Below are 17364 nucleotides of genomic sequence, written 5' to 3' on the forward strand. Positions count from 1 at the left end.
GTCAGGGCTGTCATGTTGAGCCAGAAATCTTTGGCCTCGGGGTCGCTCTGGGAGGGGTCACTGCAAAGACCAGGAGTAATCACGGCCACGCTGCAGCCAGCCTCCAATCTGCTTTCTAAAGATGCAGATTCCCTGGCCCGGCAAGGGGGGGACCTCATGCGGGCAGGGGTTGAAGGCACAGAGGAACTCGAGGTTCAGCGGAGGTGAGCTAGTGGCACAGACGTGGGGAGCACGCCCCTCCCGTGGCCCTCGGGCCTCAACAGTACCTGAAGAGCAGACCGCAGTCGGGCTGGAAGTGTTCGATGGGGGTTATGTGGACCAGGCGGAAGCTGAGCACGGGCGGGGGCGGGGTCCCGCTGAACACACGCACGATGCCAGCTGGGAAGGTCATGGTCAGCTCCCCGGTTACTTTTGCCAGGCAGCTGGGGAGGAGAGGGGGGCGCTGGGTATTGACTGCCACATGGCACCCAGGCCGCTGGAACGCAGCAAGGCCCTGACAGCATCCTCCGTCCTTTCCCACACCTCCTTGCCTGGATGCCCTTGGAAGAACCCACTTCAGTCTGGAAGACGCAGGAACACCTGCTTTCCGATTTCCCTTCTCCCCTAGGCCACCAGGAAGCTCCGAGCAAAATTGTGGGTTCTGTAAGTACCTGCAGTTTGGCTTTCAGCTCTAATACGCTCCTCCTCCTTTGAGGCTTTATTTTATTCTTTTCTGGAGGGGGGGAAGGGTGTAGCTCTGAGGCTAACCCCAGTTCCTCAGCTTGCTCCTAAGCTTCCCCTTTCTGGGTCTGGCCTTCTGTGTTCCTCCCTGCAGCCAGACGCCCCTGGCGGCATCCGAAGAGACTAAACTGACCTAGCTCAACTCCACCCAGGGCTCTCATCACCCTGGGGTTAGGGGGCTGGGCACTGAGCTCAGCATTCAGGGCCCTTCCACCCCATCAGCTCCCGCAGTACATCTGGAAGTGGTGTCTGCTAGGCCGCAGAGCCTCCCGGGAGCCCTGCGGCTGATGCCAACACACGCCATCCTCCTGCCCCCATGCCGGCATACCTGGGGCTGTGCCCATGGAAGTAGGCGTGGACATACTCTGTGAAGGCTGTGGCCACGGGCAGGGCATCCTGGGAGCCCAGCACCACTGGGCTTGGGCCCCGTGAGAAGCCTGGGACGGCGAGGAGGGAATGAGGGACACAGAGAGGGTGAGCACGGCCCCCACCCGGCTCTCTGCCAGGATCCCCTCCATCACTTCCCTTCCGCCCACCCAGAGAAGGGGAAACCAAGACCTAGAGGGGGGCCTGGAGCTGCCCTCCCACCTACCGTGTCCTGTCTGGGTAGAGAAGTTGGACCGCTCTGGGGCGGTGCCCAGTGGGGAGGGGCTCAGGGAACGAGACTGGAAGAGAAGGAGGTGGGCTAGAGGGCGAATGCCCCAGAAGCAGTGTCCTGAGCTGGTCCCCTGCCCCCAGGGGACTCCCAGCCTGGCTCCCACCACGCCCCTGCCCCTACCAGGTCTCCATTGCTGCGGGTAAGTGGGCAGGACACCTTCCTGGAGCGGGGTCTCCGCGGTGGGGCGGCCAGGCCCTCGGAGGGCACAGACATCAGGTCTGGGGAGGAGTAGAGGGAGCAGCCACCAGTGAGGTAACTGCCCTGGGGCCTCGGGGCTCCAGAGGGGCGGGAGCTCAGCTGAGGCCTGGGGGGTGGGGGTGTCTGGGGGACGTCCCTGAGGGTGTGGGTGGAAAGGGGCTGGTGAGAAGGGGACTGACAGGATGGCGAATGTCATCCACCGCCTGGAGCCGCCCCGGCGCAGACTGTAAGGGGTGAGCTCCCTATTACCGAGAGCAAGCAAGCAAAGGCTGAACGCCTAGGAAGCAGACATGCCCTAGGCCAGGGTTCTCAACCTTCCTCACACCGCGACCCTTTAAGACAGTGCCTCCGGTTGTGGTGAACCCCACCCCCCAACCATAACGTTATTTTCGTTGCTACTTCATAAGCGTAATTTTGCTGCTGTTAAAAATCGAGCAACCCCTGTGAGAGGGTCGTTCGACCCCCAAAGTGGTCACAACCCACAGGTTGAGAATGGCTGCCCTAGGTGATTCTGCAATGAATTCTGATTGCACGTGCATCTATGCCGTGGCCCTCCTATCCCCTGGGGATGAAAGCAGCTGCCTCCCTGGCCCGTCTGAGTCTAGCCCCTCTGGGGTAACTAGTATGGCATGGGGTCACACTCAGGCTCCCCACTCGGGCCTCCCCCTGCCCACCTCTGTCCCACTTCCCCCCAGGTTGGTGTCCCCTTCACCCCAGGGTTTCTCATCCCCAGCACCGCTGGCATCTGTGGACTGCGGGGTGCTGAGCGGCAACCAGACGCCAAGCCACTCGCTGTCGGTAGCAGCACCCGCATCCCTCAGTCACAACCGTCAGAAAGGACTCCTGCCGTCACCAAGGGTGCCCTGGGCCCAGAATCGGCCTGTGGGGAACCAGTGCTCGGCAGAAGCCAGCCCGACGTCTACACCTGGACTGTCTTCCCTCGCGGGTCCCACTGCTCCCCAGTCAACCTCTGAACCCACCGCATCTACGCTCCTTCCTCAGCCATGACACCGCTGGCCCTTGTCACCGTTTTTAGTAACCGCCAACGCCCCCTCAGACTCAGGGACTTCACTTGAAGGCCTGGGACTCCCCTGCCACCTTGCTGTGCCTCCTGCTCTCTAGCACCCTCTGCCTCCTGCTCTGGCTAGCCCCCTCCTGCAGCAGCTGCCCCCTCCCGGTCCCTTTTCCCTCCTCTCTCTGCCTCTCCTCCCCCCAGCAGACACGCAGGCCTCACGCACTGCCGCCCAGTCCACTCCGACTCACAGTGACCCTGCAGGGTGGGAGAGAGCTGCCCCTGTGGGTTTCCCAGAGAGCAGATCTTTGCAGGAGTAGAATGCCTCAGCTGTCTCTCGTGGAGCTGCTGGTGGGTTTGAACTGCTGACCTTGCATTCAGATGTCCAACGTGCAGCCAGCTTTTTACAGGGCCACCTGGTGGCTCCACCCCCCTGCCTCTGGGTGGCTGGGCCTTGGGCCTTAGGCCCCTCCCTGCACTTGCAAAGCCGCTCTCACACTCACACCTGAGGCCACATCTCCGATGTCACCGCCTCAGGGGGGGTCTCCTGCACCTGCTGCACCCTGGGTGGCCAAACCATCATCACAGCCCCTCCAGGGTGGGGCTTTCTGCCCATCCGTGTCTGCCCAGCTGAAGGTGCGCAAACCCTGCTATCCCCGCAGGACCCTGGCCACCCTCCGACCCGTGGCCCAAGGGACTCACCTCCACCCGCCTCCAGCCCCCAGGGGCTTGGGGATGCCCTGAGAGGTTGCGGTGAATCGGGCCGCGGGGGGGCCCGCACCCTCCTGCACTCGGGAGGCAGTGCCCTCCGACTGGGTGGGCTCTGCGGGGTGCCCGGGCGGGGTACCCAGGAGTCCGGAGAGGGGCCGGGCGCCGCGTGGGAAGGGGAGTCGAGGCCTGAGTCCTCCACGTTCTCTGGCGATGAGGAGGAGAAGGGGGAGGGGCTGGAGGTGAAGCCGAGGCTGCTGGAACCTGGGAGGAAAGGGGAGGTAGTCAATGGCAAGTTTGGCCCGCCTTCTGGTGGGCTCACCCATCTCCAGGAAGGGCCCACCCCCTCAAAGGCCGTGCCCAGACCCAGGCCACGCCCCATGGTCATTTCTATTTCCATATGGCTCCGCCTCATGACCCGCCCACTCCCACTCTGAGGCCACACCTGTTTCAATGCCCCCCCCCACGGGTCTGTCTTCCCACTGACCAGAGATGTCATCGACAGCCATGACCCCCACACCCCCTAGAGCCCTGAGCCCCGGCACCTGTAAAGTCCTCGTGATCAAAGGCTGACTCCAGGGGTGGCCCAAAGAGGCTCTTGGAAAGCTGTTCGTCTGGCGGCTTCTCTGTGCAGCTAGGGGCCAGGATGGTCATGCGGGGTGGCCATGATAGGCCTCCATCTGACCTCAGGGCCTTTGCACGCGCTGTTCCCCACCAGGAGCTGTTTCTGGCTCACCTCTGGGCCAGCTTGAATATCACCGCCCCCACCCCCCAATCCCTGCGCCCCTTCAACTCATCCCTGCCCTCTGCCCTACCTCCACCTGCTCGGTTGGCTTCGCTCTCTAATGTACTTGCTCCTTTAGAAATCGGAACCCCCTAGAATGTGACCAAGATAGGTCACCCTGTCATATCTCCAGAGGCCAGAACGGATAAACACCTACTGTTTCCTCTGAATCGGCGCAGGCCCGCCCGGGGGTGAGAGGAGCGGAGGGGTGCTGACCTCAAAGCCTCCACCCGCCCCCACCCGACTCCCCTCCTCTCCAGGAAACTCACCTGCTGGTCCTCGGTGCGGACCTAGGTCTCTGTGGTTTCCCGGCAGCCTCCCCTACAACAGATGTCCCGCCTAAGTCTCCCATCACCCTGCCCTGGGTACCGGCCACGCCACACCCCGGGGGGCCCAGGCTGTCCAGTCAGCTGCTCAAGAGGGCCAGCAAATTGCCTAGTGGGGAATTCCAGCCCAAGCCAGCCTGCCTCCCGGCTTCGGTTCTGTCCCCGATGCCCCTGCACAGTTCATCTCTCACGTCATCTCCCCACGATCCAGATCCACAGAAGAGGCTGGGGGTCAGAGACCTCAAGCAACCTGCCCCAAGTCACACCCTCTCCCCAAACGGGAGGGTCCCAAACAGGTTACTCACGGGAAGAGTGGCGTTTCATGGTACCCTATGGAGAGAGGGGGAGGCATCAGGTACAGCTGCATCCAGCTGCCCCACCAGCCCTGCTCCGGGCACCCCTCCCCTGGCTCACCCCTGGGCCGGGAGGAAGGATGAGGCTACCCGCGGTGGCCCTGAGCTGTGCCGCGGCCGCCTCGGGGCTGCAGACCAGGGCCCGGGCCGGGGCAGGCTTGATGTGCACATAGAACTTTCGGGGCTCTTCGTCGTCAAAGTCCGAGTCGCTGGATGAGAAGCGGGAGGGCTCCGCTGTGCGTGCACGGTTGTTAAGGGGCCACACAGGTCCCCCCGCACGGATGGGGCTGGCAGGTCCATGCATGCCCCCTCCTGCCTGCTGCCACTCGCCGCCCTCCATCCCGTTTGGCACCATGTGTCAAGCACCTAGTTCAATCCTTCGTAGAATCCATGCGTGTCCCTAACCAGCCAACTCCTGTTTCGCTGCTAATCCCCAACTCTGATGGCCCCTCCTCCAGAAAGCCCTCGTGTGTCTTCTTCCACGAAAACCCAGCTCCCTTAGCTCGCTGATTCAAAGTGGGGAACCCCACAGACATAGTGGGTCTGCCTCCTTCCACACTGGGGGCTCAGGCTGGCTCCTCCGCGCCCCGCCCCGCCCTCCTCCGCCCCCAGCTCTCCCCACACGGAGCACAGAGGGAGGTTTGTCCCTGCAGTACCGCCATCACCCCCCAGGGGGCAATAGAAGGATATTATTCTGGGTTACATCTGGCCGGACAGTGAAACCTTCTTCATCCACCTCTGGACAAGTCTGAAGGGAGGACACAGGGGTCAGCCCCTCCACCAAAAAGCCCTGCCCCGCCCCCACTTAAGTACCCAGCATGTGAGTGGATTCCGGAACAGAATGCCCCCTGCCCATCCTAAGGGCCGTGACCAGTGACCGGAGTCCAGTGAGACGAGTTGGAGGCCGGCCTCTCCCAGGTGGCCCAACGCAGGTTTTGAGCCAAGTCCCTAAGATGTGCCACTTTGAGCCACTACAGCTTAGGGCCCAACCTGGCTCCTGTGGTGGGGGCCCATGGGTGACTGAGTGCCTCCCACTGTCAGCCGGGTCCAGCCCCTCCCAGGCTACTCACCCCTGAATCGGGCTCCCCGGAGTCTCTGGGGAAGAAGGAAGAGAAGTGAGTATCAGACCTGTCCTGTGATCTGCACTCCACTACACCCCCACCCCAGGCCCCCTCTTCTCCCACAACAGTGAATATGGCACCCAAGGGGAGGTCCCTGGGCTACAGCGGGATTTCGGGCTCCCTGGGATGAGTGGCGAATCTGGAGATAGCTCAAGCCAGGCTGTTTTAGAGGGCTGGCCTGAGAAGAGAGGGCACGTGCAGGCTTGCCCTGGCAAGGGGCAGACTCCTAGGCTATTCTCACTCAATGCTCACTGCCATCGGGTCGACGTGACTCTGTAGGACAGGGTAGAACTGTCCTTGTGGATTTCTGAGGCTGTAACTCTTGACGGGAGTCGAAAGCCTCATCTTTCTCCTGCAGGGCGGCTGGTGGCTTTGAACTACTGACCTTGTGGTTAGCAGCCCAATGCATAACTATTATGCTACCAGGGCTCCAGAGGCTACCCTGGTCAGGGGTAATGCTGAGCTAGTCCAGACAAGGGACTTCGGGGCTGGCCGGGGAAAACCTGAACATAAGGAAGACTTGAGTACTGGTCTGGGCAGCCAGACTCCTGGCCTTCCTTGGCCAAGGAGTGATTACTGTGGAGCAATCGAGCAAGCCTTGGCACACTGAAGCATCCTGGGCTAGCTTAGGCAAGGGTAAACCTCGCCTTCAAACTCACTGGCATTGACTCATTTCCAACCGATAGCCACCCTAAAGAACAGGGTAGCACTGCCCCTGGTGGGGTTCTGAGATGAATTCTTTCCAGAAAAGGAAAGCCTTGTCTTTCTCTCGTAGAGCTGCTGGTGGCTTGAACTGCTGACCTTGTGGTTAGCAGTCCAATATGTAACCACTACACCACCACCAGGCCTAGCCTTAGCCAAAGGAAGAATTCCAGGCTAGAGGTCATGTGAGCTAGCCTGGGACAGGAGTCATGTTGGCCTAACCAGGAGACCACTGATTGAGTCTGGGCCGGAAATGGGAATGGCTAGCCAGCCTGGGCCAGGGCTAGGCCAGAACATTGGCTTACACAACTGTCCGTGACTCCCTATCTCGTCGGCTCAGTCCAGGAAGGCGAAAGGCCTTGGATCCCCGCAAACGCTTCATTGCTGTAAATCAGATGGGGGAGCAGCAGCTGAGCACGGGGAGATGGCTCCCCTCCCATGCAGACCCACCTCCCTCACCCCATGGTCTGTCCGGCCTGGGCACCCAGGCCCAGACGTACTTGCCTTCCTGCAGAGCAGCTGCGCTGTATGTCTCGAAGTCCAAGGGCCCTGGGACAGAGGATAATGAGAAACAACAAGGCAGACTGCCTGGTGTCTGTGGAGGGCAGGATACACCTGCGGCCACACATGGCCCATGAACCTGAGCACAAGGCCAGCTGGAGCCACAACCAAGAGTCAAGAGGATGAACCAGCCTCAGATGGCCGTGACAAGTGGGATGGGTCAGAGGGAGTAGCACCTGAGTGTCCAATTCATCGATTGAAGGAGTGTGAATTGTCTTTTCTCCTACAGCGCCAGCAAAAGCCCCAGGGCAGATTCTCATTGGCTCCACCTCAGACCAATCACTGAAAGCAGTAACTTTCAAGTGTTCCTAGCATCCCTGGCTGAAACTTCGATGGGGAGGGGAGGGATCATGAGTCTGTCCAATGAGCTAGCTCTCCGGGACAAGCGGAGGACCTGAGATTGTCTCCCAAGGGCAATGGGGAGTCATGGCGGGTGTGTGAGCAAGGACAGGACATGACAGATCTGGACCACTGGAGGGCAAGAGCAGGAAATGGGTGTGGCCCACACAAGGAGGGATGGCCGGAGTTGGAAGTGAGCCAAGAGAGAGGGAGCAAGGGTCACCTGGGTGACAGACTGGACTTGGGGCCAAAGACTATGAGAAAGCATTCATTGTATGGTGTGTGTTAGAGACGTGCTTGGCCTCAGATTACTGACCATTCACAACACGCTAAGATGGGGATTATTATTGCTCTCAGCTAATAGATGAGCAAACTGATGTTCAGAGAGGTCAAGGCACTCACCCAAGGTCACACAGTCAGTTGGGAAGAAAAGACTTGAGACACGTCTATTCAAAAACTTCTGTTCTCAACTCTGCCCCCACCCTGAACCTGAATATTTTTCTCAGGCTGGCCTTCTGTTCAACAATCCTCAATGGCTCCCTTGGGCCCCCAGGGTGTAGACTGACCAGCAGACGCTGGCCCTCAAGGCCTGTCTGGGAACTGGTTTGAAAAGATCGACATACACACAACCCGGGCATCACATCCTCTTCTGAGGTGGGCTCCTGGATTGGACTTGTCCGGAGCCCATTTTTCTGATGAGGAGACAGAGGCCCAGGAAGGTTCAATCTCCTGACTCTTGAGCCCCGGACTCACCTGGCTTCTCCTGGCCCGTGCCTTTGCTCTCTGCAAACTTCCGGAGCAGCATCTCCACACTGACATTCTCTATGTTCTGCTTAAACTCCTCGTGGACCTGGGTCAGGTGGGGGAGCATGTGAGTGACCAGGGCTCAGCGCCCCAGCCTCATCCCTCCCTTCGGGTCCAACTCACCTGGCCGATCTGCACATGGGTGTCCTCTACCGAGTGGGCATAGGAGCCCAGCAGCGCCTTCATGTGTTTCAAGTGGGTCTCTTCCATGGCTTGGAAGTGCTAATGCAAGAGGGGAGAGGCAGAGGAGAAGCTCAGGCAGGTGTCAGGCCTGTGTCGCAGCCTGACCAATCAGAATGCTGTAAGTCCCTCGCCTCAGTGATTAGTCTGGGGGAGAGCCAATGAGAGTCTGCCCTGGGACTTTTGCTAGAGCAACAGGAAAAGAAACATGTTCATTTTCCTGAGCCAAGGTGTTTGCTGGATGCCAAGTGGGACCGATTGGTGGCCATTTTCCTGTATGTGGCTCTGTGCACACACACTCGGGCGGACACATCTGCCTGAGAAGTGAGGTCCCCGGGGAGGAAAAACCCCCTGAGAAAGCAGAGACACAGCTTCCTGCCAAGACCACTTGAACCCGCAGACCCAGGAAGGTGCGGGACGTTGCCCACGGCACCCAACTGGTTAAGGGATGGAGGGTGAACTAGAACCCAGACCTGCCAGCCACCGTGAAAGGGCAGGAGGCTCTCCATTTCTAAAGCCTGCCTTGTCTTGTTCAAAGTCCGCATCAGTCATAACAGTGGTGATAATAATCATAGCTAGGCTGCATGGAGTAATTTCCACGCATATGGCACTGGGCTGAGCACATCCTACGAAAAGCCCGCTGCTGTCCACCCGACTGACTCGTGGAGACACCGCGTGGGTCAGAGCAGTGCACAGGGTTTCCCTGTGCACAGGCATCTGGGGCACCTACGGTGTAGTGACCACACACACGGGTCCAATGACACGGTCCTTTGTGGTAGGTATTCACTTTATAAAGACAGTTCACCAAGCCTGTCTTCTGCGGCACTTCTGGGTGGATGTCAACCTCTAGCGTCAGTTAGCAGCCAAGCGCGTTAATCATTTACAGCACCCTGGACTCCATTGGAATCATCTGATCTTCCCAACGTCCCTAGGCAGGAGGCCTTACTTCTGTCTGCTTTATAGCTGGGGAAACTGACCACATGATTTGGCGTTGGAAATAATAACTGCAGCCACAGCTAACTGATTCTAGAAGCCTGGTGGCTCTGAGCCTGTGTGTTTAAGGATCCCGGACGCCGACGGTTTCCGAACATTCTGGCAGTCTGAGGCCCGCAGCATCCTGGGAAGGTGAACATCGCAAAGGCTCGGATACCCAGTTCTTACCAGAGCCGAGCCCAGCATCTTCTGCTCAAAGTCGGCCCGGGCCGAGTTGTACTTCTCCACAGCTCGCCGCAGGCTCTCAGCGGCCTTCTTGGTCTTGTTCTCCGCCTAGGAGGCACAGGGAGAGGTCAGGGCTTGGGGAGGGACACTCATGGGTCTGTCACCCAGCAGGTGGGCATCTGGGGCACCTACGGTGTAGTGACCACACACACGGGTCCAATGACACGGTCCTTTGTGGTAGGTATTCATTTCCCACCTGGCAGCCTTGCCCCCTACCCCCGGCCCCTCGGTCAATCTCTGAGACCCTGGGGGTCGAGTGGCTAGGAGGATCCCGTGGCCAAGGCTGACCTTGTCCATCTCCTTCTGGCTGGTGCTCTCTCTGCGCAGGCGCTCCTGGTCCAGGCAGCGGTGCAGGTAATTGTCACGGGATTTGGGCAGCAGCTGGCTGACACCTGCGAGGACCTGCACTGCATCCAGGGTGCCCACCACTTCTTCTTTGCACTGGGGGGGGGGGGGGGGGTGGTGGTGGTGGTCAGCGCACGGGCAGGTGACTGAACTGCCACTGGAAGTCCCTGCCTGCTGGGGTTCTGAGCCTGAGCACCTCGAGGCGACAACTGTGAAATCCCCAGCCTCTCAAACCCTCACTCTGGGTTTCTAGATCCACGGAGTGTTTTATCAATTTATTTTATTTTTTGAGTAAGGCTTTTAAATAAGTCATAGCTTTACCTCGTTCAAATTTTGGAAGTGCTCAGAGGTAAACCCAGGAAAAATCCTGCCCCCTCCCACCCCCGGCTACCTCCCCCAGCGCCCCCCCAGACATTGGCTCAGACACCCTCCTACAAAGGAAGGGACCAGGCCTGTGACAGAGAAATTGAGGTGTGGCAACTCTGTAGCTCACCCAATCCTTCAGCGCATGCGCATCAGAGTGGGGCAGTAAACCCTAGACCCTAACTATATACCCTAGCTAGACTCTGCCCCCCCCAACACACACACACACACACACACACACACACACACACACACACACACCTGCTTTGCCCGAGAGCCCCACTTATCACCGTGCCCTTTCTCAGGATATGCTCAGTGTAAGAGCAAGCAGATGCATTTGTCCCCGCCCCACCCTTTTTAAATGTCCCATGGCGCAAGTCCACAGTGTTGTTGCATGCTTGATCAACGGAATAACTGGGAGGGAGCTAGAAGCAGGACTAGGGATGATCCCTCTACCTGCCAAAGCCTCCCTCCCCCTTACAGGAAGTTGGAAGCTGCTTAAGGCCAGAGGACAGGTACACATTCAGGTCTGAGGCAGGAAGCCATCAAACCTGGGTGGGACCCCATCTAGGCCAGGTGGGCTTCATTCAGCCAATGGGGTCCAACAGTACCTTCGACCCTGCCTCCCAACAGGGCCCTGAAGAGCCAGAAACTTCGAGACCACGTTCTCTCACCCAGCAGCTGCCATGCCCTGTGCAGTTGTGCCGAGTTCTCTCTCTCTCTCTCTGGCTTGTGCTCAGTTTACGGTAATGCCTGAAACTGCTTCTGTCCTTTATAAACCCCCCTGGGACCACAAGCCAGGCTTCAGCATGCATTCTTTCTGGCAGGAAGCCAAGGACCAAGGTATTTCTCACCCGAGACAGACCTAACACGTAGTACTGTGACTCAGATACAAGGCTCGGGAAACAGCGGCTGGGCTGGACCTTAAAACGGCACTGTGCGCAATTCTAAAGAGATGCCAGCAGGAATTTACCCCGCCGCAGAAGTCACTGCGCCCAGCTCTTTGTACCCCGCGTAATGCATTGCGGAAGCCCATCCCTTCTTGTCTGTGTTTCTATCTCTGCTCCCTATTTTTAGGAGAGAAGGCACGTCTGCCTCCTGTGTTCCCAGGGCTTGCATGCACTCCCCAGCCCCCATTCCTGGGAGGGGAGGGGAACGCTATTGCCTGCAGGGTTGGAGAAGTTTGATCCCCAAAGCCTTCTTGATGTTCAGTGGTCTGCTTTGTGTCCCGGCCAGCTAGACGGCCACACACGTACACGTGAACCCTGTTGGTCTCTGCAGGACTCTGGATTCAGTGGCTTGCCCACCGCCAGTCAACTAGGCTATGTGTGGAGGCTGCCATTCTCCCGGCCACATGACTCTCTGCTCCCTGGGAAGATGGTGCTGCCCAGTGGCCACTGCCATTTTTGTTGCGGGGAAACTGAGCACTGAGCACGTGATCCTGGCCAAGATGGTGCCTGCCGCTCCAAACATGGGGGGGGCAGGGGGGTGCCTAGTGGGCTGGCTGCTTGGGCCTCGGTTGTTAGCCCCACCTAGTCCCAGGAGCCGGACACTTCCCTTGCCCGGTTCCCTTTAGCATTCTCCTGGTTTCACCAACAAGCCGCTTGGTCCTGTGGAGTGCTCCCTGTAGCATCTGCCAGCGGCTAGCTTGGGTGTGTCCTCTTTCCCACGGGCTGGTTTTCCGTGGCCAAAGCCTCAGCCAAAGGGGTTCGGAAGCCAAGCCAGAGTAATGGTTCACTCCTGCCTTTCAGCAACACCGCCTTCAGCACATCTGGAGTCCAGCTAAGATTCCAGTTTCCCTGAAAGGTTCCCTGAGCTACTGACCCATCGCTCCTCCCCTTCAGAGCTTCAAGAGCCTGCTCCTGCCAGCGTTCGCCTCTGAAGGCCGCTGGGAGGCCACTCCAAGCAGTGCTCTTGCCTTTGGAGATCGGTGACTTACTCTTGCCAGTAGATCCCGCCGTAGGCCCTATCAGGTCACCCAAGCCGGTGGTCAATGCTTGCTGTCTCGAAATCACTCAGGGCCCAGCTTTCTGGCAAAGACTGGGGTCCCCGACCCCTCCCTTGCACAGGGGCACCTGCTCGAGGCCCGAGTTTCACGGCACCCTATAGGCGCGCCCTGAAACTGCATTACTGACCTGGAGGCATCGAGCTCCCAGTAATTTTTGGTTGTGTTTTATCGCTGGGGATCGGCAGTTCGGAGACAGGGAACCCCACTTCGCTGTGTTCTGTCTAATTGGAGTAAATTTGACGCAGAGAGGCCAGAGCAGAAGCTCCAAGAGTTAGTGCAGACGCTGAAGGAGCTGCCCTAGAAGAGATGGTTGCTGGTGCTGGTGCTACCTTATACAACAGGGAACAGAGGGGGCGGTGCAGGCCCAGGAGAAGGAGAGACGGGAGGACTTCAGGCATGCCCAGGTACTGGCCCAATTTGCTAACTGCCCGTCAACTGCCTCCCAGGTTTCCCAGACCTGTGACCGAGTGCTAGGTGTGTTGGGAACTGGGCCACCGGGCATGGAACTGCCCTAGCCTGAATAGGCCTGCCCAAGGGCCGTGCCACCTCGGCAAGCAAGCTGGTCACCAGGGTGTCCTTTGTCCTATGGCAGAAAGCCAAGAGGGAAGGCGCCGGCAGGCCAGGTGAGCACCTACTCATTGAAGATTGGCCCCAGCCTGGCCAGCAAAGCAGCCGAGGGCGGTAGCAGGTCTGGAACCTCAGGTGAGCAATCAATGTGGCAGCCAGGTCAGTGGAGGTCCTCCTAGATCCTGGCTGTCTGTCCTGTGCTCACCTTATACCCTGGGCACCATGCACAGGTGAAACCCTGGAAGCTGTTGCACCCAGACCCCTCAGAAGCAGAGCATACAGACAAGCACCCCTGAGAGCTGTTGGGGTGTTTCACTGCCACCCCGGAACAGATAAGTGCTCCGTAGAAACTCTACCCCAGAGCCCTCACAGCCTTTAAGCCAGTGAGTGCTTGTACCCCGTTCCTGTGTTTAAAGTGAACTGGTACCCAAGCCTGTCAGTCCTAAGATTCCCTCTTTTCTAAACTTCCCGTGACACGAAGCCACCTTCCAGGGCACTGCCATCTCACAATCGTACCCCGTCTCACCTACACTGTCCCCCTGTTTGTCTCCTCCAGAAGTTCTCAGGGTACCAATGTCTGGCCCAAAAGGGGCACGGAGTGGGGCTCTGGGTTTCATCGCAGCACACAGATCACTCCCTCAGCCCGTTCCTCTCCTGGGCCTCCACTGCCTTTTCAGAAGAAGTTCGCCCGCGCTTTCTTCCGTGGCTCCTCCAGGTGGACTCAGCTTTCTCACCTTCGGGTCAGCGGCTGAGTGTGTGAACCATTTGCCCGACCCAGGAACTTCCCCACACGGAGAGGCTGAGAATTTCAGAACCCAAAGCAGAGTCCAGGGGCCAGCCACAATGGTTGTCGTGGGAGAAAGGACCGGGCGACCGAGAGCCTCGAAAAGCCTCTGGGGGTGGTTTTACTTTGTCCTGTGGGGCTGCGAGGAGCTGGACTTGTTAGGTAGCGAGCTAGGGGGTTGTTGCTCGCCATGTCTAGGGCCCCTATAGGAACTTGGAAACTGATAAAGGCTAAAGGACAGGAGCCAATGCAGGCTCCCAACCTGGAAGGGGCGGTACACCTGGGTAGGTGGTACACCTGGATTGGCCCAATCTAGGCCAGGTGGGCTTAATTCAACCAATGGGGTCAACCAGCACCGTCAACCACGCCTCCCAGCAGAAGGCCCCAAAAGGCTAGAACGAGACCACAGTCCCCTTTTCCCAGCTGCTGCTCCGTGGTTCTGCGAGGTCAGGCGGAGGTCCGGCACAGGGTCTCCCCCCACCCACCCCGCACCCCTCAGGCCGCCACGTGGGGGTGCAGTGTCCTAAGGGTGCCTATCTTCAGTGACTGTAAAACCTGAAACTTCTGTCCTTTATAAAACCCCCTTGGATCACAAACCAGGCTTCAGCGTGTATTCTTTTTTCACGCAAAGCCAAGGACGGAGGTATTTCCAGCCTGAGAAACCTAACAGACTCGCTCCCAGGCACACCACAACAGAGCCTGAGGCTTGGCTAACCAACAGGTCAAGGCTTGGGACAGTATAGAAACGAGGCACATCAAGACGTAAAACTTCTGGGGCCGGAAACGTTCGGGAAAGGGCCCCATTGTCTGTATGTCTGCTTTGTGGTCCAGGCGGCCTGTGATTGAGGGGGCCGATGGAGCTGCGGTGCAGAAGTAGCCACAGGCTAGATGTCCACGGGCGTGGCAGTGTGCCACTCATTGCCACTGAGGGGCCCTGGTGGCGTAGGGGGTTACGAGACAGGCTGCTAACGGTAAGATCAACAGTCAAAAGCACCAGCTGCTTCACAAAAGTCCGGGAAAGACTTACAGCCCCAGGAGACTCACGGGTGTGTGTGTGTGTGGCAGTTCTCTGTCCTGTACAGACTCTGAAATGCAGGTGCTGTACAATTTTCAGGTGTCTCAAAGGGTCCTTTAGTTTTGCGTTCTCCCCAACAGCTTCAAAATGTAAAGTTTCTTCTCTGCTTGGGAGCCCTCGCAGAACTAGGAAGGTGGTCAGATCGGGCCCGTGGGCTGTTGTTTCCCTGGTCCAGGGCTTGACGGTCTGAAATTCTACAAAGCTCAAGGCTGTGGGATCCTGGCACCTTGCTCTGGGGCTGGACATCAATGACCCCACTGAATCCTGAGCAGTCGGTGTCCCCGCCCACGGACGGCGCCCCGCCCACCGACGGCGCCCCGCCCACCGACGGCGCCCCGCCCACCGACGGCGCCCCGCCCCCGCCAGCGTCCGCCCTGCGCACCTTCTTGTGTGTCTTGAGTTGCTCCTCGCCGTAGCGCAGCACGTCCTTGATGAGGTCCTGCAGCTTCCGCGTCAGCTCCAGGTGGCAGAGCGCCAACTTGTCCGAGGAGACGCGGAACACCTCCCAGAGTGGAGCGAAGGTCCTGGGAGAAATCGGGGTCACGCCTAAAGCCCAGCGGGGACTCTTCCCCACCCCTTTGGCCCAGCCCCCCTACCCAGCACTTCTTCTCCAAGGCAAAACGACAGCAAAAACGATTCAAAGTTGATGCCAGTTCATAGAGGCCTTCCGGGACGGGGTAGAACTGCCCCGCTGTGAGTTTCCGAGATGTTAACTCTTTATTCTTCCCGTTCCCTAACTCGGCCTCGTCCCCGAGGCCCCCGGTCTTCAATCTAGACACAACTGACACCCCTGGGCGCTAAGAGCCATGTAACTGACCAGCCTTCAGAGCCACGTCCTGCCCTCAAATCCAGTCAGGGGTGTGCCCACCCTCAGAATGAGCCCTGCCATCCTTCCCTGCGCTTCCATTCCCACCCCCCCAGAGAAACCCCGACGTGTGCCGCAGCCACAACACCATCCCATCAGGCCCTTGGTCTCCCCTGCCCAGGTTCTGCAGCCACATCAGTCTCCAGGACCGCCCTTGAGTAAGCCAAGTGCTTGGCAGCCTGGTGCCTGTGCCCTGACGGGGCTGCCAGCCAGGCCCGCTGTTCCCTCAGACACTCCCCTTAGCCAGCTCCTTGGCTGATGAGGCCCGAGTTCCTGGGAACAAGGCCCTCCGAGACCACCACTGACCCCTCTGTTCCAGCACACCCCTATTCCACCCCCTCCTACAATTCTGACCCCTGGAAAGGTCCACGCTTAACACCTGTCCCCTCAAACACCCGGATAGCCACGGCATGCATGTGGGCGAGGGTTTTCTGTCTTGGCTGCTGTTCGGTGTGCAGTGCCTGCCATGTACTAAACTCACTGCCACTGAGTTGCATCTGGCTCCTGGCAACTCCAGGTGTGCAGAGGGGGCTATTCCCCAGGGCTTCCAAGACTGTGATCTGTGGGGAGCAGACTGCCAGGCTTCCTTCTACAGCCCCTCTGAGGGGGGTTCATGTTGCCAGCCTTCCGGTTAAAAGCCAGTGCTGAACTGTGTGTGCCCCTCCGGAGTGAGTGCATGGCATACGCTCTTTTTTCCCCAACCCCCATCTGCCAGGAGGGGCTGAGGACTCTGTTCACTGTTTACACTGGAGAGACGCCCACAGCCCAGGAGATGCCCAACGCACCCAAAGTCATGGCCACCGTGACCACGTGACTCACCCCACAGGGGTCCCATTGCTGGCCAGCTTGGAGAGCTTTGCCATCGCCTTCGAATAGGTCTCTTCAATGGTGGCCCTGGGTGGAATGGTGAGGGGAAAGGATGGGGGAGGCTCTGGGTACTCTGGGGAGAGTCACCACCCTCCAGCCTGTTTCTCCAATTCAAACACAAAGAGGGTCCATCTGACCAGGGACAGAACAGCTCTTTGAGGAGGGGCATTTTGAACATTCATGAGAGTTTCTCCCCCCACCCTCCACCCTAGTGAAACATTTCTACACTCACTGCCATCGAGTTAATTCTGACTCACAACGACCTCTACAGGACCGGGGAGGGCTATCCCTGCGGGTTTCTGAAACTGTCAACGCTTTACAGGCGTAGAAAGCCTCATCATCCTACTGCAGAGCAGCTGGGGGTTTCGAACTGCCATGGTTTGCAGCCCAGCGCGTGACAACGGTGCCACCAGAGCTCTGAACAAACAGGTCTGTCTGGAAGAAGTACAGGCAGAATGCTCTCGAGGCAAGGATGGCGAGACTGGCTCGGGCACGTGGGACGTGTTGTCAGGCGAGACCAGTCCCCGAGGAGGACAGCATGCTTGGTAAAGCAGAGGGGCAGTGAGCGGGAGGGAGGCCCTCAAGGAGATGCATCGACACCGTGGCTGCAACCATGGGCTCACATTTAAGAACAAGTGTGAGGCTGGGACGGGACAGGGCAGTGTTTGGCTCTATTGTACACAGGGTCGCGAGGAATCAGAATGGATTCGATAGCACCTCGCAGCTACGGCAGTGAGACATTGTGCTACAACAGTAGTAGCACAGCCACCTGGTGATCTGAGCACTTGCTGGGAGGTGTTTCCGAG

The 17364-nt window shown here is 58.8% G+C and overlaps 1 protein-coding gene across 1 annotated transcript in view; it reads right to left on the reverse strand.

Annotated features, from left to right (window-relative positions):
• FCHO1 (FCH and mu domain containing endocytic adaptor 1) overlaps positions 1–17364 on the reverse strand; it is a 22619-nt gene that overhangs the window by 2903 nt on the left and 2352 nt on the right. The window contains 20 exon segments of the mRNA XM_045299137.1: positions 1–60; positions 267–422; positions 1049–1157; positions 1313–1385; positions 1499–1596; positions 3291–3560; positions 3842–3930; positions 4350–4401; positions 4712–4736; positions 4821–4999; positions 5450–5507; positions 5830–5854; positions 6888–6966; positions 7087–7131; positions 8236–8332; positions 8410–8508; positions 9628–9732; positions 9973–10125; positions 15209–15350; positions 16511–16585. The exon segment at positions 1–60 is cut by the window's left edge and continues 17 nt beyond it. Of these exon segments, the coding sequence (XP_045155072.1) occupies positions 1–60; positions 267–422; positions 1049–1157; positions 1313–1385; positions 1499–1596; positions 3291–3560; positions 3842–3930; positions 4350–4401; positions 4712–4736; positions 4821–4999; positions 5450–5507; positions 5830–5854; positions 6888–6966; positions 7087–7131; positions 8236–8332; positions 8410–8508; positions 9628–9732; positions 9973–10125; positions 15209–15350; positions 16511–16554 (1958 nt within the window). The 5' untranslated portion in view covers positions 16555–16585.

This window comes from Echinops telfairi, unplaced genomic scaffold, assembly GCF_000313985.2.
Source record: "Echinops telfairi isolate 266 unplaced genomic scaffold, ASM31398v2 ScPeMD7_7457;HRSCAF=8495, whole genome shotgun sequence".
In the NCBI taxonomy this organism is placed as follows: Eukaryota; Metazoa; Chordata; class Mammalia; order Afrosoricida; family Tenrecidae; genus Echinops; species Echinops telfairi.